This window comes from Talpa occidentalis, unplaced genomic scaffold (assembly GCF_014898055.3).
Source record: "Talpa occidentalis isolate TD23 unplaced genomic scaffold, MPIMG_talOcc4v2.1 talOcc4.12, whole genome shotgun sequence".
Lineage (NCBI taxonomy): Eukaryota > Metazoa > Chordata > Mammalia > Eulipotyphla > Talpidae > Talpa > Talpa occidentalis.
In genome coordinates, this window is record NW_023601212.1 from 54,633,786 (window position 1) to 54,658,898 (window position 25,113).

General features: G+C 37.4%; 1 protein-coding gene across 1 annotated transcript in view; it reads left to right on the forward strand.

The window, feature by feature from the left end:
• ACBD6 (acyl-CoA binding domain containing 6) overlaps positions 1 to 25,113 on the forward strand; it is a 172,628-nt gene that overhangs the window by 140,300 nt on the left and 7,215 nt on the right. Inside the window, exon 7 of the mRNA XM_037506349.2 lies at positions 8,076 to 8,106. Coding sequence (XP_037362246.1) covers positions 8,076 to 8,106 — 31 coding nt within the window. The remainder of the gene's footprint in view (positions 1 to 8,075; positions 8,107 to 25,113) is intronic.

A 25,113-nucleotide genomic window follows, 5' to 3' on the forward strand; every position in this document is an offset into this window, starting at 1 on the left:
CACACAAAGACAAACAGAGGGAAAGATTTTGTAGATATAAAATGATGTACCTTACTAAAGTATCAGAATAATAAGAATACTGTAACACAGTAGTTGATTTAAAATAATTAGCAATAATGATTAAAAACTAGCCTTCCTGGTGGTGTGATGGGTTAAGACACAACCTATGAATCTGTCAGCAGCTTCTGAAGCACGAGTTCAATCCCCAGCCAGCCAGGGAGCAACCCACATGGCATAGCAGACCTCTCTTGACTCACCCGCTCCTCCCCTCAGCAGTGTGCTTTGGTTGATCTGCCTGTTCTGTTCCAAGCTCTGTCTCTGGTGAATCCTCTCACCCCCCCCCCACACCTCTGGCCTGTGCCCCAGTTCTTGTATGCATAAATAAATAAATCTTTAAAAAAAAAAAACTAGCCTTTATATGTGAGTCGGTATCAAGTTCTTGGAGCTAACATTCTTGAGTGCTTATTATATACTAGGCTTACCAGACATGAATAAAAAAAGAATTTACACTTGGGTCCCTAAAGACTATAATTTGATTAGAGAGTAATTTAAAATAGGCATCCTTTGTTTTCACTCAAATGCCTATTGTTTAGACATATCAAGGTGCTTAGATATATAAACAGTTGAGAACTAAAGAAAATCCCTCATGTGTTTTAAAGACTGCTCCTTTTCTCTGGTGCTCTTGGAATACAATAGTATAAGTCCTGCTGTCTTTCTGTTCCCCACTTGCCAATCAATTTAGTGGTTGTAGTCATGGTTCTTATGTTCATGTTCCTGCTTTAATTGATTTCTAGGTAGACATGCTCTAAATTGAAAGATCAGAAATCTCAGTATTTCACATTAAACACTAGAACACTTCAGCCTACAGCATCTGCACTCAAAAGCCCCAAATTAGGCATGGTGATCTGAGAGACATAGCAAATTGGAAATGGATGGGGGTAGGTATGAGGTAACCCTATCATGCTTGTAACAGTAAAGAGCCATTTATAAGAAACCATGATTTTAATTGGCTTGATCAGTTTTTATTGGAAACAGCTAAGCCATGGTTATAATCACTGAAAAATGAGTTTGTAAATATATGGAAGGTATTCAAATTCAGAGAGACTACAAATGAATAGTAACTTTTTATTATAAAAGTAGTATTTATATATTATAGAAATTTTTACAGAATACAAATAGTAAGTGAAAACAAAGATTTCAGTCATCCATAGTCTTAATTTAGAGATAACTCCATATTATCACTTCTGATGTTTTCCTTATCTTTTTTTACTGCTAGATAACATTTTTAAAACAAAAGTAAACTCCTAGTTTTGTAATCTACTTTATTTACTTATTACTATCTTCTTATATCCATAGATATGAGATTCTATTTTGCAATATATAAGCTAGACTATAAACTGGTGTATTTATTTTTTAAAAGATATTTATTTATTTGTTTTTGCATGGAAGAATTGGGGTGTAGGCCAGAGTTGCAGGGAGTGAAAGGATTCACCAGAGACAGAGTGGGAAACAGAACAGGTAGCTTTACTGAAATACACTGCTAAGGGGAGCAGTGGGTGAGACAGGAGAGGTGCGCTAGCTCCCTGACAGGGATCTAACTCAGGCTGCAATGGTGGGCTCTTCCAGTGATAGTGTAGAGAGTTAGCTCCTAGGCCATCAGGGTGGCCCCCCTAACTGGTTTATTTTTTATTGTGTCCTGGATATGTCGTAGGTTTTCAAAAAATCATTATTTATATTCTGAATTCTACTCTTCTCCATTTTTTATTATTGAACCTAGCTAGAGGTTTGTCTATTTTCTTTTTTTTTTTCCCAAAGACCCAACATTTGGTCTCCTTGATCTTTTGAAATGTCATTTTGATTTCTATTTCATTTATTTCTGCTCTAATTTTTATTATTTCCTTCTAGTGGATTTGGTTTCATTTATTTTTCTTTCCCTTATTCCTTAAGATATGTTATTTATTTGAGCTTGCTTCTTGACATAGGCCTGTATCGCTATATATTTCCCTATTAATTACTACTTTTGTACTGTCCCATAGGTTCTGATAGTTTGTATCTTCATTTTCATTTATTTCCAGCTGTTCTTTAATTTCTCCTGTTTTCCTAGGTAACCCAGTAGTTATTCAGTAGCATGTTTAGTCTCCCCATATTTGAGATTTTCCCCACCTTTTTCTTTGTGTTTGATTTCTAGTTTTATACCACCATGATCAGAGAAGATACTTAATATGATTTCAATCATTATGAATTTATCAACACTTGTTTTGTGTCCCAACATGTGGTCAGTCCTCGAGAATATTCCATGTGTACTTGAGAAGAGTGCGTGCTCAACTTGCCCAGGGTACAGCGCCCTATAAAGCCAGTCTGGCCTTATTCCTCATTTAAGGCTGTTTCATTGCACATTCTGTGTGGTTTGATCTATCCATTTGATGTAAATGGTGTTGAAACAGAACAAACCTGGGAGAACCAAATTTACTGAGTTGGTGGGTCCTCACCCCTGTGTTTGGAAACAAAGGACATGACCCAAAAGCAGACAATGGAAATAAACAATAATAACAGGATTTATTTACACAGGGAGTGCTAAAAGGGAGACCTGAGAGTGTGTATTTACCAGCTAGCATTTGGCCATGTGCCATCTGCCTTACCCCAGACAGTATCCAATAAGCAGAGACCAAAGTACAAGCTGAAACTGCACCATGACAAACTGGTGGCTTCTACATAAACACCCCTCCTCACCGGCAGTAACAGCTTAATTGCCCCAAAGCCCCAGCAACTTAATGCCAAAAGTTCCAGCGACTTAACTGCCAAAATCCTACCTCAGCCCTGATTTCCCACCAGCCCCCACTCAGGGGTGGAGTCTGGAAAATTCCACCTTCTGCCATAGAGTTGACATCAAGGGTAGAGTCTACAAAGGCTCTGCTTTCTACCATCAAGTGCCACCCATTGACTTGGAGGTTGTTCCTCACTGTTCTTCTTACAGGATCTTGAAGTCCCCTAAAAACAGACCTGTTTTAGGTCTGTTAATAGTTGTTTTATATATTTTGATGATTCTTTATTTGGTGCATATATATTAGTGTTATGTCTTTTTAATGGATTCATCTCTTAAATATTACATAGTGCCCATCCCTGGCTGTCCCTTCCTTTTTAGGGTATCTCATTTACTTACAGGGCTGTCTTCCAACCTTTTACTTAGTGTTAAAGGGATAAAATAATGCTTCCTGTAATTAATCCTGAGCAAAATACTTAATATTTTCCATCAGTACCTCATTTAATAGAATAAAAAATATGTAATTCTTATATTCAATAGGGTACCTAGTCTAGAAATAAAGAAAACTAAGTCCATAAACAATAATTATTAATAAAATGGAGGCATGACCAAAAATAGCAAAGTAAGATATAAAAATTCTAAAGAGTGCCTTGATTCACGCACAGTTAGAAGGAAGAATAATCTAGAAACCAGACTGAATATAGAAGTGATTTTATACCTCGTTAATAGTAAGCTAAGTCTCCTGTTCACTATTTAGGCTCTCATTGGATTATTACATCTGTCATTTTATTCCATGCTATATGAATAAATATGTGGAAATAGTAAAACTTTATTTTTATGTTCCATTAAAAGAAAAAAAGGGTAGGTCAAGAGATTAGAGAATAAATCAGTAAGAAAGATTAGAGAGTATAAGCATTCTCTTATTTCATAAATATTTGCTAAACACATACTGAATGGAGGACACTATGATGGGAACTGGGTGCAGGACTTGCCTACAAGAAGTTGTAGTCTTAGTAAAAGAGCTAGGTGAGTATAGATAGTATATGCTATTCCACACTAGTCGAACAGGGGCAGTGGGAAGGTTTCCCAAAGAAGATGAACTGAGTCTTAAATGTTGAGGAGATTTCCTTTTCCTGCAAGATTCCTTACTAAATAATCTGGAAATTCTCACAACACAAAACACTCAGAAATGCAGAATAAAATATAAAAGGTGTTCCTTTAAATGATGCTGAAATTATGAAAAATCAATGTAACTCTCCATCAGCCAAAGCACAGCTAAGAAACACAGTGAGCCTTAAATAAAGTTTATAAAATTCCAAAGCTTTAAAAAGAAAATGGTAGGTTTAAACCAATACTGGGTTGCCCTGAGTAGATTTGCCAGACTTAGTAGATATCTCAAAGGGTAGAGATCTCAAAGAATACTAGCCATTTTTGGGGAAAAGGAAATTTATGAGTCTGCCCAAAAGAGTTGACTTATAGAACATTTGTCATGGCCTGTCCTCCAAGTTCAGGAGCCAGAGTTGGGTATGAGGAGAGGTTTGTCTTTTTAAAATTTACACTACTTTTAAGTGTTCCCCAGGCTAAGAAGTTAATTTAGGGACCTCAGAATGATATGGAGCCTGCAGAAACAAAAGAAATCATCCTGGAAAGATAGGCTCTCAATCCAGGGAACACAGCAAAGAATTTTTAACAGATAAAGCATACTTAAAATGAATTTACAGTTCAAACTTCAAAAAGCACACAAGAAGCAGTCAACAGTAAGCAAATCTCATGCAGCACAGCCCACATAACATGTAGACTCACTCGCTTTCTCCCCCAAGCTCAAATAAAAGAAATATAGGTACTCTAAAATATATCTATCTAAAACACTAAAATTTATCAACGGCAGATTTTTAAAGCTTGATAAAAAAAGCCAGAAATATTTTTAAAAGGTTAGAGAACAGTTTTCAAGTAGCGTTCAGAGCATTTACAGCAGTAAGAGTACAGACATTGGGATTAGCAGTCAAAATTGGGAGGAGAAGAAATTAGGAAGATGAACAAGGTTCAGGCATAATTGCTTTGCATCCTGTGTTAAGGAGGATTCCTGTTTGCAAGTGGCAAGAATGATCACATTTGTCTAGGGAGTGTATTGCTGCTGTTTCACCTAACCCAGAAAGGCAAGGATATGGTTAGAATGACAAGAACCAGAGAATCTCTCTTCATCTCTCACCACTACCTTTTTCTTAGTGAATATTTCACTCTTTCCTACTGTAGACTGGTTTTTCTCCAAAGTGCAGGCCATTGCCATTTGCACTTCCTGGCTCACATCTTTCACTTTTTTTTTTTAATTGTGATAAAATATGCTTAACATATAATAAACCACTGTAACCACTTTTGAGTATATGGTTCAATGACTAAATATAATTGATGTATGTTAAGTACATTATTGTGCAACCATTTCTACTCTTCAGCTCCAGAAAATATGCACCATCCCAAAATGAAATTCTGTACCTATTAAGCAGCTACTCCCTTTCTTTCTTCCCTCCAGCCCCTGGTAACCACTATTGTATTTCAGTCTCTGTGGATCTGACTACCCTAGGTACTTCATCTAAGTAAAATCATCATACAATATTTGTCCTTTAGTGTCTGACTTATTTCATTACACCCAGTGTTTTTTATCAGGGAGGAAAGAACCTTCTCTATACACAGATTTCCATCCCCTGGCTCCATTTTCTAAATCCTGAGAGAAAAATGCTAATGGGTTTTCCCTGCATATAGTACTGACATTTAGCTCTGGAGGGTGATGTGCATATTAGCTCAACTTGGGTTACCTGCACCCCTGGAATTTTCATCAGTTCTCTGTATAAACATACCTTATTTCTGCCTATCTACGTCTAAAACAGCACCCCATGTCACACTAGACTCTTTCTGCTTTGTATTTTTCTTCCAGGGTACTTAATACTCCTTGTTATGTAATGGATTTAGCTGTTCATTACTTCCCTTATTTGAATATAAAATTTATAACATCAGGGACCTTCTCTGTCTTGCTCACTGCTCTTTCTGGTACCTAAAACAATGACTGCAACATAATAGGAGCTCACTAAATACTTTTTAATTAACTGGAAGTTGTGGTAGAGATATAAATTTAATATTCATTGGTAAAATGATTAATAGAAATTATGTTTCTACCTCCCTAATGAAGACAAACAATTAGAAATTAAAAGAAACTGAGTATATATGGAACAGAGTATATATTAAGTACAGTGCTTAAACAAATTAATGCATAAGTAGCAAGAGAACTGTATTCTCTAAACATGGATAATTGTGGAAAATATAACCTTGTTTGATGGATAGTAAATAGGGTCCATATTACTATGTTGCAATAGCTTAGGCCTTTTCTGAAATTGTATGTTCCATTGTGTTCCATTGCTGGATTTTTAAGCCGTAAATGTGAATTTGTATAAGCTCGGTAGTTGTGTATCTACATATACTTACACACACACATACCCACACACACACACACATTTTATTGATCAGCATTGGAAACAGGCAAAGTAGATATGTCAAGCTGTAACAATCAGAACAGTTCTTTCAAAATTGTCCTTAACTAGAGCCAGGCAGGATGGAATACTCTGCCACATAGATTCATGCTGCCTCTCAGGAGCATCACTGTAGCTTCCTCAGCTCTCTTACCCTACCTTTCCTTAACCTTGAGGGCAGAGCAAAGCCAGAGGGAGGCAGGCAACAAGGTAGGAGTTGTATTGAAAAAGAAAAGAGGTAGGCAAAAAGTGTCTATCTTTCTAACTTCTTGGTGCTTTCCACCTTTTATTCCCCTTAGACTCTAGTTTCTTAACTAGAGTTAAGAAGTTATGTTTACTAGAATAAACATCATAAACATCTTATGATGTTTAATGCACATCCCAAACTTAGCCACTGTGTACCTCAGTCATATTCGTAGGATTCCTCAAAAATATTGACTTCAGGCGAGCAGACCTCTCCTGTCTCGCCCGCTGCTTCCCTCAGCAGTGTATTTTGTCAGTCTGCCCGTTCTGTTCACTCTATCTCTGGTGAATCCTCTCACCCTCCTGTGCATCTGGCCTGTACCCCAGCTCTTGTATAAATAAAATAAAATCTATAAAAAAATATTGACTTCATATCTCCACCCAACCACCAACACCTCACCTCAAAATCCAGTGAGCACTCCCATTCCCTCATAGGAAAAAAATTAATGTATAATGGCTCAAGTTTGTCCTCCTGACCTCACCAGCTGTCATGACTGCCAAACCTATCTAGTTCTTAAAAAGTCCTTAAGACATGACTTTTTTTCTTACTACATATCTGATCCAGAGAATAAGTTCACTGTGGGAGCTTTTTGTTTTTCTTCCTAGGGCATTAAGTAAAGAGAACCATAGCCAAAATGTTGTGGGGACCAACTTCCACATTCAGCTTTTAGAAAGTGGGAAAGGCTACTATGACGTGCCTAAAGATTTAAGAAATAATCTCACCCCACCCTCTCCCAGGTATTCACAGTAATGATTAAGCATTTATTTGTATTTCTGTGCATCTGAATGATCATACTTACTGCTAAGTGCGTATTAGATTAATTACTATATTCTGCTTTTCACCTTTTAATCTTGATTGTTGCTCTTGTAATGTGATTACCTGCTCTCAGTTTAAGAATAGCATTGCTAAAAAGTACTCATTTGTGCTATAATTAGTATATCTAGTTAGAATATCTTGGTTTTTTAAAGAACAAAAAAAATTAACTCTTGGAGTTTCTTGAGTAAATTGTGGGAACTTTTGACTTTATTAAACTTCTGGGGTGTGCCTTGAAGACACATTTCTCTATATTTGATCTAAGTAGGAAGCCTAATGTTATGAGCCTAGAATTAGTGAGTCATGAAAAAGGGATTAAAATGTTATTGACTCTTAAATAAATCACAGACCTTTTAGACAGATTTGGGAGCAAGTATAGAAAAAAACGTAATAGTAGCTAAGATAAATTATATACAGCACCCATTTTTCTGTCACTTACTGGGTAATCAGTCTGCTGCATTTTAAGGGATTCCCCTGGTTTACTATCTGTAACTGTTGTTATGCTTTCACTTTTCTATAGCTGGTGCAGTGCACAAGTTACCATTCTACTTTTCTCTGCTTTCCAACAGAGCAAGCTCTGTTGAAAATTACTGAGAGGCTCAAAGAAATGATTTCTTTTCCTGTGTCTCATAAATGTTGAACTTTGGTCCACTGAGTGCGTTTACTGTAGCTTATGTACTCTCCTACTACTTCAGTAGCTCAGATTTCTAAAATGTATTATATGTTTGTTTTTTTACAGGACAATGAAGGTCAAACAGCTCTACATTATGGTAAGATGTTTCTAAATTATTAATAAATATATTTCAGACTTTTCTCTGTCAATTTTGTCCAACCTACTGTAGTGCTTAGAAAAATGCCTGGCAGCAAGCAGAGACACAGTAACTTTGTGTTTAAAAAATAGATTGCTAACCTATAAAGTTAAGAGATACATTAAATTTCTTATTGGCATATTCATTGTGAATTGAGCATTTCTATATGATCAACAGACATGAAAGTTTCTCCAATTCCCCTTTGAAAATTCGTTATTTCTTTCTTGTAGTGTCAATAACAATTAAGTCACTTGTCGTTGTCAGCATATGATCTAGAATCTCTCCTACTGTATCATCTAGAATCACTCCCACAAGAAATTCTTTCTTGATGAGATTGAAGTAAAGAAAAACAGCTTTTTTTAATGTTTTGATTTTTTTTCCATGTATTTCAACTTTCATTGAACTAACATTCCATTGTAATATGTAGGTTTCAGGTAAGCATCATTAGCAATCAACATCTGTCTGTAACACATTATGTTTACCACCAAAAGCTCAATTCCATCCTCCATTCTACACTTGACACTTTAACCAGATTAATCCATTCTGCATTGCTTTTTCCTTCAGTTAACCTAATTTGGTCTTATAGTCTAAACATATATTTTTGTTTTAATCATTATTTTGTTTTGCTTCTTAATGTACAACATATGAGTGAAGATTTTTTTTAACTCATTTCCCCTACTAACTGATTAGCCTAGTTAAGTAATCTTCACTTACACCATCTATAGGTCAAGGATAATCAATAAGACAGATACATGACTCTTAAAGAGTACTGGATAAGTTCAGTGAAATAAAATGTTATTTTGGGGCCTCCCCAGTGGCGCAGTGGCTGAGTGCTGGGTTGCGAAGCTGCCTGCAGCCTCTGCAGCGTGGGTTCGATTCCGAGCTGCTCCCCAGCCACCAGAGGAGGGTCCCACATGGTGTACAGACCTCTCCTGCCGCCCGCTGCTCCCCTCAGTTGTGTACTTCGGTCCTTCTGCCTGCTCTGCTCCCCGCTCTGGCTCTGGTGAATTCTCTCACCCTCCCGCGCTTCTGACTGTACCCAGTGCTTGTATAAATAAATAAATAAATCTAAAAAAAAAGCACAATGGAATATTTAAGAAACCTTAAAAAAAATTTAAAAAAATAAAATGTTATTTTGTAAACCATAAAGTATATTAAAAGTATTCTTACTTTTATTCTGTTTGGGTGTGAATATGGATGAATAAAAGGCAGCCAGTGGTTTTTAAGCAGATTAAGAGTCAGCCATCTTCAGATCTTCTGGGACAGAATATATTATACTGTTTTGCTGGTTTTGGCAATCCTAGACCACCATTCATGAGTAAGTAGCCCAGATGCTCCTGGGCACTTTTGTCCACTGCTTAGTGTTTGCTTGGATGTCAAGAATCCCACTGGGGGGCCTCTCCAGTGGCGCAGCGGTAGAGCACTGGGTTGTGAAGCTGCCCGCAGTCTCTGCAGCACCGGTTTGATCCCCGGCCACCGAGGGTCCCACATGGCGCGACAGACCTCTCCTGCCACCCGCTGCTCCCCTCAGCAGTATAGTTCGTCAGTCTGCCTGTTCTGCTCCCCACTCTAGCTCTGGTGAATTCTCTCACCCTCCTGTGCTTCTGACTGTACCCAGTGCTTGTATAAATAAATAAATAAATAAATAAATAAATAAATAAATAAATAAATAAATCTTTAAAAAAATGATAGAAATTCTATATATTAAAAAAAAATCTCACTGGGATTGTATCTAAAAGATATCTATATTTATCAGCCTGATAATGAATATTGAAATGTCACCAGATACCCAACTCAGTATAACCTAGGTACCAAAACCATGAATACTGTAAGTCAGTGCCACATTTGAACTTAGATACAAAAGTCCAAAATAAAATATTATCAAATGAAATCCATCAATGTATTTTAAAAACGAAGATGTTGTGATCAATTGAATTTATCTAAGAAATTCAAAGATGATTTCACATTTTAAAAAATTGTTAATGTAGTTGACTCACCACATTAACAAACCATTCAGTAGGTAAACAAACAAACAAATAAACAAAAACAACCAACCACCATATGGTACACTCAAATACAGAAAAGACATTTGAGGAAATTTAACACTCATTCTAAGAAGCAATATAAAAAAGTGGTTAAGGCTGAAGGCTTTTAAGTCAGAGATCTTATTTCAAATTCTAGCTCTGCTGTGGAACACAGACAGATTATTTAATTTTACTGTATCTTTTTACTCATGATAATGGGAATAATAACCTCAGAGATTACTTGAGCATATAATTAGTTAATCCATGTAAAGTACTTAGAATAATGCCTGACACCTGGTCTATACCTGATAAATGTTAGCTGAAGTTATTATTTATGATCAAAAGTATTAGTAAACTGGAAATGAAAGGAAGCTTCCAATGCCTGATTGAAAACCTAGTGTAAAATTATTATTAAAACTGGAATATTTGAAGTATTTCCTTTAAAATCAGGAATAAGAAAATAATGCCTACCACAACTATTTCTTGATAGGTTTTTTGGAATTTTATAGTACACAGAAAGAAAAGCTTAAGAAATAAAAGGTACATGGGATAGATAAAAAGAAACAAAATAATATAATATAACATTATAGTATATAATATAATATAACAAAATAATATAAATGGTTACATAGAAATCTAAGAGCTCTACAGTCAAATTATTAAAACTAGTAATATAGTTTAGCAAGGATGCTAAATACAAAATCAGGTTTTTTTAATTTCATTCTTAGACCTTAATATAAAAAGGTAGAACATAAAACTTTTTTTAAAGATTTATTTATTTATGCATACAAGATCTGGGGTACAGTCCAGAGGTGTAAGGGGTAAGAGGATTCACCAGAGACAGAGTGGGGAGCAGAATAGGCAGATTGACTTAAATACATTGCTGAGGGTAGCAGTGGGCAAGTCAGGAGAAGTGTGCTGTGCCATGTGGCTAGCTCCCTGGCTGGGGATCGAACTCATGCTGCAGTGGCTGTGGATAGCTTCATAGGTTGTGTCTTAACCTCTTGCGCCACCAGGGAGGCCCAAACATTTTAAAGACTATTTTAAAAAGCAATAACATCCTAGAATTCAGCCTCACAAAGACATGCAAAACCTTCATGGAAAAAACTACACCACTTCTAAAGACATTTTTTAGAGACCTAATAGGAGAAATAGTCCATTTTAATGAATAGGAAGACTCAGTATTATAAAGATGATTTCATTCCAAGCTAACCTTCAGAAAATTTTCATAGACTCTCAGCAAGGTTTTGTGTACTTTAACAAGCTTGTCCTCAAATTCAAATTGAAGAATAAAGGACAAAGAATATCTAAGGCAATTTGAAGAAAAATAAGAAAGAGGGACTTACTCTTCCAAACATCGAGATGTTATTTTAAAGTTATAATAATGAAGGCACAGTTTGACTTCTGCCAGTGCAGGGGAAGTTTATTGAACTACTCCTCTGTAAAAGTAATAAAAACTATTTTTAACAATACAGTCATTTAATGTTTCTGAAAATGGTTCTGACAAACAACAAATGTAGAAGTATCTAGTTAAGAAAATTTGGCAAGAAGACAAAAGTTTGTGGTATTTGAAGCAATATCACTCCCTCCTCCCCCACCCCTTTCTCACCCCTATGCAGCAGCACAAAGATTCCACTCAGAATGCTATAGCCAAGGCGGGGCAGACCTCTCCTGCTGCGCCCGCTACTCCCCTCAGCAGTGTATTTCGTCAGTCTGCCTGTTCTGTTCCCCGCTCTGTCTCTGGTGAATCCTCTCACCCTCCCGCACATTGGCCTGTACCTGGTTCTTGTATAAAATAAATAAATCTTAAAAAAAAAATTAATGTTTAAAAAAAAAAAAAGAATGCTATAGCCAAGAACACAGAGCTCCCTCTCCAACCAGCTCCCAATCAGCGCTTTCTTCCTGGAAGAAGCAGAATTTCAGTTTTTCTCATTCTGCCTCCAACTACTGCTAGGGCAAAGTTTCTGGGCAAGTATGATTGAAAGACGAGGGGTCCCTTCTTTTTCCCATTATAACCTCATGAAAGGGAGGCTCTGCTTTAGACAGAGTACACTGAGAATACTTGGGCCCAGATCACCTTTGCCCTGGCTTGTTTGTTGGTAGTTCCATATCAGGAGAGGCAAGCTAAGAGGCATTCAGGATGCTCACCACTACCACCAAGCAACTCATCTCCAGAGCTTTGCTTAGGGATTTTCCCAGAGGCAAGGGGTAAGGGAGAAGCAGATCATGAGGCAAATAGCTCCTAGTCTTTTCCCAAAAAACTGCTGACTTCATTTGTAACAGAACTTCTGTTCAAGGCTAAGAGCCCTTTCAAACAGTAGTGGAGGGAATGGAAGAATAAGGCAAATGGGATACTTGTCCGTGGTCAGAACAAGTATCATGCACTGACCTTCAAAGAAGCCACAATTTCATTGTGTTAATGTATAGAGCAATTTATGCCCTAATTGGTAGTTTTTTTTTTTAATTTGAACACTCTGAATATATTGTCCTACTGCTTTCTGACCTTGAATATCTATTTGTAGATATAGAATCTGTATCTAGCAAAGCTATCTTTCAGAGTTGAAGTTAGAATAAAATCTTTACCAGATAAGCAAAAACTGAGAGAATTTGTGCTAGCAGGCACCTTGCAAGGAATATTTAAGGAATATATTCAGACTGAAAGCAAATGACCCTAGATGGTAATTCAAATCCTCATGAAAAAGCAAAGAGCACTCATAAAGGTAATTACATAATTATAACAGGCAGTCTAAGTGCATACTTGTTCTCCTTTCTTTTCTTAGCTGATTTAAAAAGTAATGTTTAAAATGTAAGGTATATAATGTATCATTTGGCTTATAATGTATAGAGGTGTAATATATTTGCCATTAACAGCGCAGAGGAGATGGGTGAGAGCACAGCTGTAATGGGCTAATAAGGAGATGACCACAGATGTTAAAGTTATTAAAACTTTTTGTTGGATTTTTAACATTATAGATACAATGGAATAAAGCTATATGGGAGTGGGCCTCCCCGGTGGCGTAGCGGTAGAGCGCTGGGTTGCGAAGCTGCCCGCGGCCTCTGCGGTGCCGGTTCAATCCCCGGCTGCTCCCCGGCCACCGGAGGAGGGTCCCACATGGCACGCAGACCTCTCCTGCCGCCCGCTGCTCCCCTCAGCAGTGTATTTCGGTCCTTCTGCCTGCTCTGTCCCTCGCTCTGGCTCTGGTGAATTCTCTCACCTTCCCGCGCTTCTGACTATACCCAGTGCATGTATAAACAAAACAAACAAGCAAACAAATAAATAAAGAAAAACATGCCTATATTAAAAAAAAAAAAATCTTTAAAAAAAAAAAGCTATATGGGAGTAATGTTTCTATATATCACTGGAATTTAACTAAATCTAAAGGTGATTTTGATAAGATTTACATGGTAAACCCTAGATCAACCATTAAAGAAAAAACTCAGAATAGACAATTCAAAAATAGCTGAAGATTTCAGTAGCCCACTTTTGGTAACGGAGAGAACAACTAAACAGAAGATTAGCAAGGAAATAGAAGACCTGACCAGCACTACAAAGCAACTACATCCAATAGACATACATAAAATTTTTCATTCAATGAGGAGATAAGACATACTTCTCAGGTACACATGGAGCATTCTTCAGATAAACAATATTTGCACTATAAACAACTCAATAAAATTAAAAGAATGGAAATAATGCAAAGTATGTTCTCTAAACATTGTGGAATAAAATTAGATATCAAGAGTAGGGGGAAAGAAATTTAACTCAGAAAAATGAGGAAATTAAACAACACATTCTTAACTAACCAATGGGTCAAGGAAGAAATCAAGCAGAAATCAAAAAATATTTTGAGATGAATGAAAACAAAATATACCAAAATTTGTGGAGTGTAGCTAAAGTAATGTTTACAGGAAAATATTTAGCTCTAAAAGCCTGTTAAGAAAAAAGAAATAGGACCTCCCTGGTGGCGCAGCAGTTGAGCACTGGGTTGCGAAGCTGCCCACAGCCTCTGCAGCGCCGGTTCGATCCCCGGCTGCTCCCCGGCCACCGGAGGAGGGTCCCACATGGCGCGCAGACCTCTCCTGCCATGCCCACTGCTCCCCTCAGCAGTGTACTTCGGTCCTTCTGCCTGCTCTGCTCCCCGCTCTGGCTCTGGTGAATTCTCTCACCCTCCTGCGCTTCTGACTGTACCCAGTGCTTGTCTAAATAAATAAAAAAAAATAAATCTTAAAAAAAAAGAAAAAAGAAATATTTCAATCAATAACTTAATCTTCTTAGGAAAAGAATAGTAGGCTAAGTCTAAGGAAAGCAGAAAGAAGAAATAATCATGTTTGGAGTAGAAATAAATGAAATAGAGAATAGGTACACTATAGAGAAAATAAACAAAACCAAAAATTGGTTCTTTGAAGCAGCAGTCAGCCCACAGAATTATGAAAAATAGTACCATGTGACATTTAAGCCACTAGATTTTTGGGTGGCTTGTTAAACGACGATAGATAGCCAGAATAACTCACCCCACATATATAAATCATTTCAGCTGACTGAGTGCATAATAGGGAAGAACAAAATTTTTAACTTTCAGACAAGTATATAGGGTAAAGAATGATTTCTTAACAAAAGAAAAACAAAAATACAAATCATAAATTATAATTTTACTATATTAATGTTTTAAACTTCTGTTTAATAAAGGTATAGTGTAAGCAAAGTTAAAATGCAAAACACAAAGAAGATATTTAAAATGCAATTAACTACATAAAGTCAGTATTCAGAATATATCAAGAACATTTAGTCAGATAGTAAGTGAAACAATTGAATTAAAAAATGGACCCCCCAAAAATATCTCACAAACGGGAAGGACCAAGAAACCAATAAACAACAAGAAAAGATGATTATCCTCATTAATAACTGTCAAGAAGTATGAATAGTCTGAGATTATACCCTGCTTGCAAGCTAACAGGTCAGCCTGACACAGATTCATGGATGCTGGCGAAAGACATGAAACTTCTAGAGCAGAGACAACAGACTGTTCTTTACGATGCAGCAATTAGCATGAGCATCATGTTTGTATCATTTCCTCTTGACTCCTATAGGAGCTATGCAGAAATCAGGTGTGCATACTTAGTGTGTCTTAACTTAGGCATCCTAAGCTTAGGGAGCTCCAGGCTTTTGTAATAAGCTGCAAGCAAACCCTCTTAATCTAGAGGGAATATATTATACTGGACAGGAAACAAACCAGTCCTCTACTCTGGAAGGAGATAATACATATGTTGCTCAAGGCTGTTCACTATACAAACATCCTTGAAGAGAAAGTCTAAAACAAAAGCTATTCTCACCTTACTCATAAGACATGCAGAAAAATAAAAGTTCCTTGAAGAATTGTTTCCTTAATAAATAGGGAGTGAAGATTAAACTTTGGTCAGATTGGCAGCATGTAAACATGTACAAATATTAATATTAGGATTTGGAGCAACAGGAACTCTCCTACATTGCTGATGAGAGCGTGAACTGTTACAACCACTTTGAAGATCAGTTTGGCACAATCTAGTGAAGTGAAAACTACACTTAGCCTACAGCCCAGCAGTTCCACTTTTAGATATACACCCTATAAATACTCCTGGACATGTATATAATGAGATGTGATTAAGATCATTTACTCATAATTATTTGTAATGGCCAAAACTTTGTTTTATAAGTTTATTTTCCTCTGAATGCCATAATTAAATATTTAATTGACATTACACACAAGTCATACATACATACATATACATACATACATTACCAAATATCTTTGAAGCATATATCATTAAAAATGTGCAATATACAATGTAGTATACAAGTAATCTCTAGGCTCCTTTCTACAAACAACCCTCTAAAGTAGTTGTGTTTTTCCCATTTTATAATAAAGAAATCCTAACTCAAAAAAAGTCATTAAACTTACCTAAGAGATACAGAAATTCAAAGCCTTGTCCCCAGGAAAGGGAACAAAGCTGTCCCATGCCTCCTCCAGATTCACATTCTCACCCCCCAGACACATCTATGTGATCGTCCTGCACATAGCTCCTCTAACATCACTGAGTGCTAACCATTCTAAACCCTAATTTCTTTTTTTTAAACAAATTTCTTTTTATTTATTATTTGTTTGTTTGTTTTGTTTATACAAGCACTGGGTACAGTCAGAAGCGCAGGAGGGTGAGAGAATTCACCAGAGCCAGAGCGGGGAGCAGAGCAGGCAGAAGGACCGAAGTACACTGCTGAGGGGAGCAGCGGGCAGCAGGAGAGGTCTGCGCGCCATGTGGGACCCTCCTCCATTTGCGGGGGAGCAGCCGGGGATTGAACCGGCGCTGCAGAGGTGCGGGTAGCTTTGCAACCCAGCGCTCAACCGCTGCGCCACTGGGGAGGCCCTAAACCCTAATTTCTAACTCAGAAAAAAACTTTTCACAGCTGCCTTCATGACTGTAATGACAGTCAGTCAGGCATAAGTCAACCAACCAAGTAATCAGAAAGGAGGAAGAAGACACTGTCCAGAGTGATTTTTAGTCCTTAGGTACAAAATTCATGGCTGCCCTTTTCTGAACTTCAATAAACCAACTTTCTTTTAATACAAATACTTGCGATGAAGTATGGAGTTCACTGCTGTGCCTAGAAAGAGAACCCCTACTAGTGCATCCACATACTGAGTTCTGTTTTATTCCGCTCATTCCTTCTTTCATTCACTGAGTCAGACATTGTTAGTGTCTTCTCTGTAGCATATGTTGTGTTTCCTTTCATTTCTCTACCCAGACATTATAGAAACAGTTAAACTGGACTGAATATGCCCTTGAAAATGTATCTGAGTCATTCTGTCACCACCCCTGGTTTAACCATTGGGGGTGAGTGCCTTTATGGATATTAGAATGTATCCATTTAAATTTGAGATATATAAAATGCTTTTCTGGATAACAACAAGGATGAGATTTTTCAAATGTCTCTTGACTTCAAATAAACTGTATTTTCTTTGTATAATGATAAGGAAAAGTATTTAAGATACATGTTAAGTGAAAGGATTGAGGTGTAGAAGATTGCATCTAGTGTTGCTGCGAATGTATATGTGCATAGTAAATACTAAAACTGACTTCAGACAGATATACAGAAAGCTAATATTGATTCAATATTTGTTGGATGAATAAAATATAACTAAGAAGGTAAGTCACCAAATTTATTTTAAAAAATTTGGGGGGGTGCAATATTTTTTTTTAAATTTATATATTTTTACACCATTGTTCATTTTTTTTTAAAAAAGCCTTTTTTTAAAAAAAAAAAGATTTATTTATTTATTTATACAAGCACTGGGTACAGTCAGAAACGCTGGAGGGTGAGAGAATTCATCAGAGCCAGAGTGGGGAGCAGAACAGGCAGAAGGAACGAAGTACACTGCTGAGGGGAGCAGCGGGCATGGCAGGAGAGGTCTGCGCGCCCTGTGGGGACCCTTGCCCACCAGACGGCCCCCAGATTGAACTGGCGCTGCAGAGGCTGTGGGCAGCTTCACAGCCCAGCACTCAACCGCTGCGCCACCGGGGAGGCCCGCATTGTCCAATTTTGTACAAGTTTGATTTCTCCTCTCAGGTGTAATCCCCAAAAAATTACCAACACCAAGACACTCATGAACTGTCACCATAGTTTCTTGTGCTCTTCCCTCCCCTGTTTTGATCCCTCTCCCTCCCCCTCCCCTGCTGAATGTCTCCAATTTATAGTTTGCCTGCTAGTTTTGTCTATTTTATTTCCTGACCCCTTGTTTGGTTTCCCTATATTCCTCCTATAAGTGAAACCATCCGATATTTTTATTTTTCCTGCTGACTTATTTCTCTAAGCATAATCCCTTCCAGCTCCATCCTGCAAATGGCATGAGTTTATCTTTTTTGATTGCTGAATAGTATTACATTGTGTGTATATATCACATCTTCTTTATCCAGTCATCTGTTTGGGGGCATTTAGGTTGTTTCCATATCTTACCTATTATAAATAGTGCTGCAGTAAACATAGGAGTGCAGGTTTCCCTTTGAATTAATGTTTTTGTGACCTTTGGGTATATTCTTAGGAGTACAATTTCTGGGTCATATGGTGGCTCCATTTTTAGTAGTTTGAGTTTGCTTCACAGATTTCCATAGTGGTTGGACCATTTTGCATTCCCACCAGCAATGTAAGAGGGTTCCTTTTTCAGCACATCCTTGCCAGCATTTGTTGTTGCCATTTTTTTTTGATATGTGCCATTCTCATTGTGGTTTAGATTTGTGTTTCCCTGATTATAAGAGATACTGGACTTTTTTCTTTTTTTTAAAGATTTATTTATTTATTTATACATGCACTGGGTACAGTCAGAAGCGCGGGAGGGTGAGAGAATTCACCAGAGCCAGAGCGGGGAGCAGAGCAGGCAGAAGGACCGAAGTACACTGCTGAGGGGAGCAGCGGGCGGCAGGAGAGGTCTGCGCGCCATGTGGGACCCTCCTCCGGTGGCCGGGGAGCAGCCGGGGATCGAACCGGCGATGCAGAGGCTGCGGGCAGCTTTGCAACCCAGCGCTCAACCGCTGTGCCACCAGGGAGGCCCGATACTGGACATTTTTCATGTACCAGTTGGCCATTTGCATTTCCTCTTAGGAGAAGTGTCTTTTTACTTCTTCTGCCCATTTTTTGACTGGGTGTTTGCTTGTTTTTTCAACATATATTTTTGAGCACTGATAATTTGCTGAATAAAATAGACCCAATACCCTTTTTAAGGGTAAGGCATGTTCAGACTTTTGGGTGTCCCTTACAACCCACCCATTAAACAAGGATCTAATAGCCATGGTAGTAGGTGTGTGAGCTATACACTAATCTGGGAAAACTGTGGGTTTGAGTTTAATGTCAACAAACCTAAGAAATGATGTTTCTTGAGCCAGAAGTAGTGACCACAAGAATAAATATATAAAATCAAGGAATCAAAAAAATAGGAACAATCCAAAAAAAAACAGGCAGATTTGAAAGAAAATTAAATCAAATTTTAATAAATGAAATCTATAATTTACATAGATTCAAGTATATAATTGGAACAAGTAAAACTTGGTGAACTGAAAGATAGTTATAAAGAAATCACTAAATGGCCTCCCCGGTGGCGCAGCCGTTGGGCGCTGGGCTGGGTTACGAGGCTGCCAGCGGCTTCTGCAGCACCAGTTCGATCCCCGGCTGCTCCCCGCCCACCAGAGGAGGGTCCCACATGGTGCGCAGAACTCTCCTGCTGCCCGCTGCTCCCCTCAGCAGTGTACTTCGGTCCTTCTGACTGTACCCAGTGCCTGTATAAATAAATAAATAAATAAATAAATAAATAAATAAATAAATAAATAAATAAATAAATCTTTAAAATAATAAAATAAAATAATCACTAAAAAGATGGCACAGAAAGATAGAGAAGGAAACAGAAAAGAGACATTGAGTCCTGCAGTGAGAACATCCTGCATTTTAAAATATGAGTTTCAGAAGAAAAATTAGCAAAGAATCAATATTTGAAGATATATTTACTGATAATTTCCATAATTGATAAGACATTGGAATCTTGAGATTCAGGAAGTGACAGATTTGCTCAGGATAAGGTATAGTCATCTAATGGAACACTGCACAGCAATGAGAAAAAAATACAACTATGTCCAACAACTTGGATGAACCTCACAAACACACTGTTGAGTTCAATTTGGCAGGGTAATGGTTACCTTGGGGAAATGGGTAGATAGCATTTGGAAGGAGTTAACAGGGCAAGGATGCTTCTGACAGTCTAATAATGATGGGATTCTCAGTCCAGTCCATGCGCTATTTAGTTACATGGGTAAATTCATCTTTTTTTAAATTTTATATATGTTTTACATCATTTTAATTTTTGCACAATGTATGCATTTTCATCTTGGTTATAGTCCCCATACAATTCCGCCCCCCTTGTTTTGGTCCTACTCCCTTCTACTCCCTTCTCCGCACCCCCCCCCTCTACCCCCAGAGTGTCTCCTGGTCCCTTATTTAGGTTTTCTAAATTCCTGCTATGAATGAGACCATCCGGTATTTTTCTTTCTGGCTTATTTAGCTGAGCATGATCCCTTCCAGCTCCATCCAGTTACATGGATAAGTTCCCCCAACCAGGGAGCAAACCCACATATGGCGCAGCAGACCTTTCCTGTCTCACCCATTGCTCCTCTTAGCAGTGTATTTCAGTCAATCTGCCTATGCCTATTCTGCTCCCTACTTTCTGGTGAATCCTCTCACCCCTCACACCTCTGGCCTACACCCCATTTCTTCTACAAAAATAAAAAGGGGGACATCAAAAAAATTTACAAACATTAAAGTCCAAATCTGGACAGATAAAAGGTGGTAGTGTTACTGTTTTGGTGTATGTATTACCAGCCTTTCCAACGAGTGTTAGCTGGGCCTGGTTTCCTACACCTGCAGATAAAAAAAAAAAAGTTAAAGTGCTGTTCACAGCCTTCACAAGGCTGTGGCCTTGGTAACAGCCAAGACACCTCTTCAGACAACTTCCACTTCTGGTGCTCGTTTCATAATTTCCTAAAAAATTACAGTCCTGGAATCCTTTTAAACTAGACATTATTTTGTGGAAGATAATCTTTTATAGGAATAAAGTGAGTGAGTCGAGGCTATTTTTCAAAACTGTACTTGTGAGTAAACACATATATCAGTAGTTGTGTCCATCCTAGGTATTTTTGTATTCATATATCTATTTACTGAAAGTTTGGACATTAATAAAAATTATCCCTGGTTCAGGAATCCTACTCAAAATTGATCTAGTAAAACCACCTCTGTTTCTGTTTCTCAGAAATTATATTAGTCATAGTAGAAGGAACAAAATAAATATCATGTATATTATAATCCACATAATTCAACACTAAAATAATACCATTAGCCAGAGGTTTTAGCAGTACAAATGCATAAAACTAAAATATTCTGACAACTCAGAAATGTTTCATGAAATTAACATTTTAAGTTTAATAATCACTTATAGGAGAGGTTTATTTTTAATTAGTTTTTTTACTAAGTCATAGACTTTTACCACTTTTTAATGTTATCAAAACAGATTTGAGATGTAACAATAATTACCATTTGTTAAGCACTTACTATATGCCAGAGAATATGTGGGGCATATTTTTTCCACTTATTGAATAGTCAGTTAATATTATTTAGCCTTTTGTACTTAATGGGCACTAAATGGCTATTTGTTGAATTGATTTGATTTTAGGACCTTTAACCTAATCTTGGAACTTTTGTAAAACTATAAGTACAGTTAAATCCAGTGAGCACAGACAATGTTGGGGATGTCTTGGGGGTTTAGCTATTATTTTTTATGAATTACAGTTTGGCTTGACAGCTGTCCTTGTGTTGACAGCTCTTCTGATTACAGCAGTTGTCAAACTCCATCCTTAAGCAGGTTGTAAATCCTGACTTCTTCCGATTAAAACTGGGTCAGAGCCAATGGCAGGTTAACTAGAGGCCAGTGTTCTGCTGTATGTCCTTACTAGTTCATTCTAAATGGGCTTTGCATAGCAGCCTACTAAAGCCCTTATTTGCCTCTCTTTTACTATGGTGTTTTTGAATCTTCAGTTATTGGGCCTCTCGTTATTTTGTGATTAAACATGAGCCTTGCTGAAGAGTATATTAGTATAAATGCGGTCTTCCTTGTAAATGGCCTGTTACCCTTCCCCCTCCTCTCTCTCCACTGGGAATACTAATATCATTGCATCTCTGTCTCCCAGGGGAAATCAAGGCTTTTCCTTGCACGTGCAGTCATGTGATTTCAGAGTGGGCAGGCTTTGTATCCTCATGAGCCCTCGGTCTTCCACGTAAAGCACCATCTGTTCTGTTCCTTGCCCACTGTTACAGGGCAGTGGGAGGAGGCATTAGAGTGAAAATAAATAAAATAAAAAAAGAAAGAAATTCATCATCAAAACCCTGAGGATTAATGGAGTCAGAAGGCTCACTGCTCTGAATGAAAATTCATCTTCACCTGTGCCAGTGTCAGGGCTGCCTCTATGGCACTTGACAAATAGAGGTTCCCAGGGTACCATAAATTCAGCAACTGTTCTAATCCCTACAGACTTGCTCAAGCTTTTCCGAGATGGGCTTATGACTGTTTTTGTATTTCCCAGCACATTGTGGGGACCAATATATCCCCTCATTAATTTGGTAAAATGTTAGCACCCTTTTCTTCTCATTCCTCTCTCATCATCTCGCTTTTGTCCACTTTGAGGGGGTGAGCAGCTCACACATTTCTGAAAGACAGCTCTTCTTGCGGTTGTGTTTCACTGAAGATGCCGAAGGCAGAGAAATCAATTAACTAATGAATTTTGAGCAACTACTAAGTCCCCAGCACTGTGCTAAATGGAGAGGAGAATACAAAAGAGTATATAATCAAGTAGTTACCATCTAATTGGGGGTACAAAACTCATTAGGATACAAAACATATTTCTTTCAGAGACTATTTGTTGGGCACCTGTGCCTGCCAGTAAGCTCTCTGCTCAACATAAGAGAAAATCCAGAGGTCCTCTAAGTACCTCCTTATACTAAGATGAGATTTACCTGTGTGGTTTCCCCTTGTCCTTTAAATTGGTCTTTCTCTTCTCTTCCTATTTTTCCTCTTTACTACAACTTCCTGAGTGTTTCTGCCGTCATATCGGTCTGTTTCTACATAAATCCCAGACATTTGTTACTAAAATTCCTTTCTTTATGGATACCATATCCCTTACTCTGAAGTACTGTTTTTGCAATCCTTACATTCCAAATTTAAATCTCGCTTTATAGTTACACTTGAACTAAAATTTCATTCACCTCTGCTAGGGGATTGTTATACAGCTCAGTCAGCCTTTTCTTAGCTGGTTGACTGTAATCCTATAGATGTGAAACTTTAAAATTTAAGCTCTGTTCTTCATAAATTATATCGTATCTCACCACTTCCTCATACAGCATAACTGAAATGAATGCCCCTTTGTCTGAGATGGCCAGTGTAGCATCCCCAGCCAGAGCACACCTCTACTTAGCCTTGATCTTCATGCTTCCCAGTCTCAAGTGTGATCTGACAGACCATGGCTGTTATTATCCTGTTTTACAGATTTATACATTGAGAATTTTATTCCCCTGATACTGCTTTAAAAGTTCATGTTTAAAACCTAACCAAGTGCTTCTCATAGAAAGCTGAGACTGATAGCTGCAGCAAAAAGGTTAAATGATTATTTCTTAAAATATAAATGTCACGTAGCTAGTTCTAGTCTATGCAGGATAAATACTCTCTTCTCACAGCTACTTGATAACTAGGCAATGTATCTTTAACCTTGTTCTCTTTTGTAAGATACTGTCTACCATTTAAATCTAATTGGGGGTACAATGACCATGGTAAAACCTTTCAGAAACGTAAACTAAAACTGTTCATTATATTATGTATTCCATTATCTGCTTGTACAGAGTTTTTGGATGAGAAAATCATGATGTATTTTTTCTGTTTTCTATGCACAAATGTGTCATGACTTTTCTGACCACCCAATATTTAAATGGTTAAATTTTGGTTGCTTCCAAGTTTTGGCAATTATGAATAAAGCTGCTATAAACGTGCAGGTTTTTGTGTGGACATAAGTTTTTGACTACTTTGGGTAAATACCAAGAAACATGATAGCTGGACCTTAGACTCCAAACTATCTTCCTAGCGACTACCATTTTGCATTTCCACTGGAACTGAGTGAGAGTTCCTAGTGCTCCACATTCATCATCTTGGGTTTTTTTCTTACCGAGTTTTAGGAGTTCTTTGTCCATCCCTAAAACAAGTGTCCTTTATCAGCTGTGTCTTACAAATACTTTCTGCTAGTTTGTGGCTTGTCTTCTCATTGTCTACAAAGAGCAAAGGTTTTAATTGTAATGAAATTCATCATATCAGTTATTTCTTTCATAGATCATTGTTGTTTCTAAAAAATCATCACATACCCAAGGTCATCAAGGCTTTCTCCTATGTTATCTACAAGAAATTTCATATTTTACATTTAGGTCTGTGATCCATAGAAGTTAATTTTTGTGATGGGTGTAATGTCTATGTCTAGATTCATTTTTTACATGTGATTTTCTGATTTTTCCACTACCATTTTTTGAAGAGACTCTCTTTGTTCCATTACATTACCTTTGTTCCTTTGTCAAAGATCAGTTGATTGTATGGATGTCGTTTTATTTCTGGTCTCTCTGCTCTGTTTCGTTAATCTAGTTGTTCTTTTGCCAATACCACACAGTTTTGTTGTTTTTCAATTTTGGTAACATTCATTTACAACATCCCCTAAGTTCCAGGAGTACATTTTCTCACCTCAGCAACTCCATTTGCACACCACCAAATGTCCCAGTCATCATGTACTCCTACTCAGTCCCTCCTCCTTCCTTTCCCTCCGGTAACCACCATTCGGTTGTCACAGTTTACAGGTTTGTTTTTGTTTTGTTTGTTGGTTTTCTTTATATTTCACGCAGTATAATTCTGACAAGGGCCATCCATATTGTCACAAATGGCAAGATCTCATAATTGATGGCTGCGTTGTATTCCTTTGTGTATATGTACCGCATCTTTATCCACTCATCTGTCATCGAGCACTTGTGTTACTTCCATATCTTGGTTGTTGTGAATAGTACTGCAATGATATAGGAGTGCATATATCTTTTAGAATGTGTATTTTCATATTCTTGGCTAAATGCACAGAAATGGGATTACTAAATGTATGGTAGTTCTATTTTTAATTTTTGAGGGACCTCCAAATTACTTTTCTGTACAAATTTACATTCCCACCAAAAGTGTGTGAGGGTTACTTTTTCTCCTGCAAACATTTATATTTATTTCCTTTTATTTTTTTAAAGATTTATTTATTTATGCATATAAGAACTGGGATACAGGCCAAAGATGTGGGTTGTGAGAGGATTCACCAC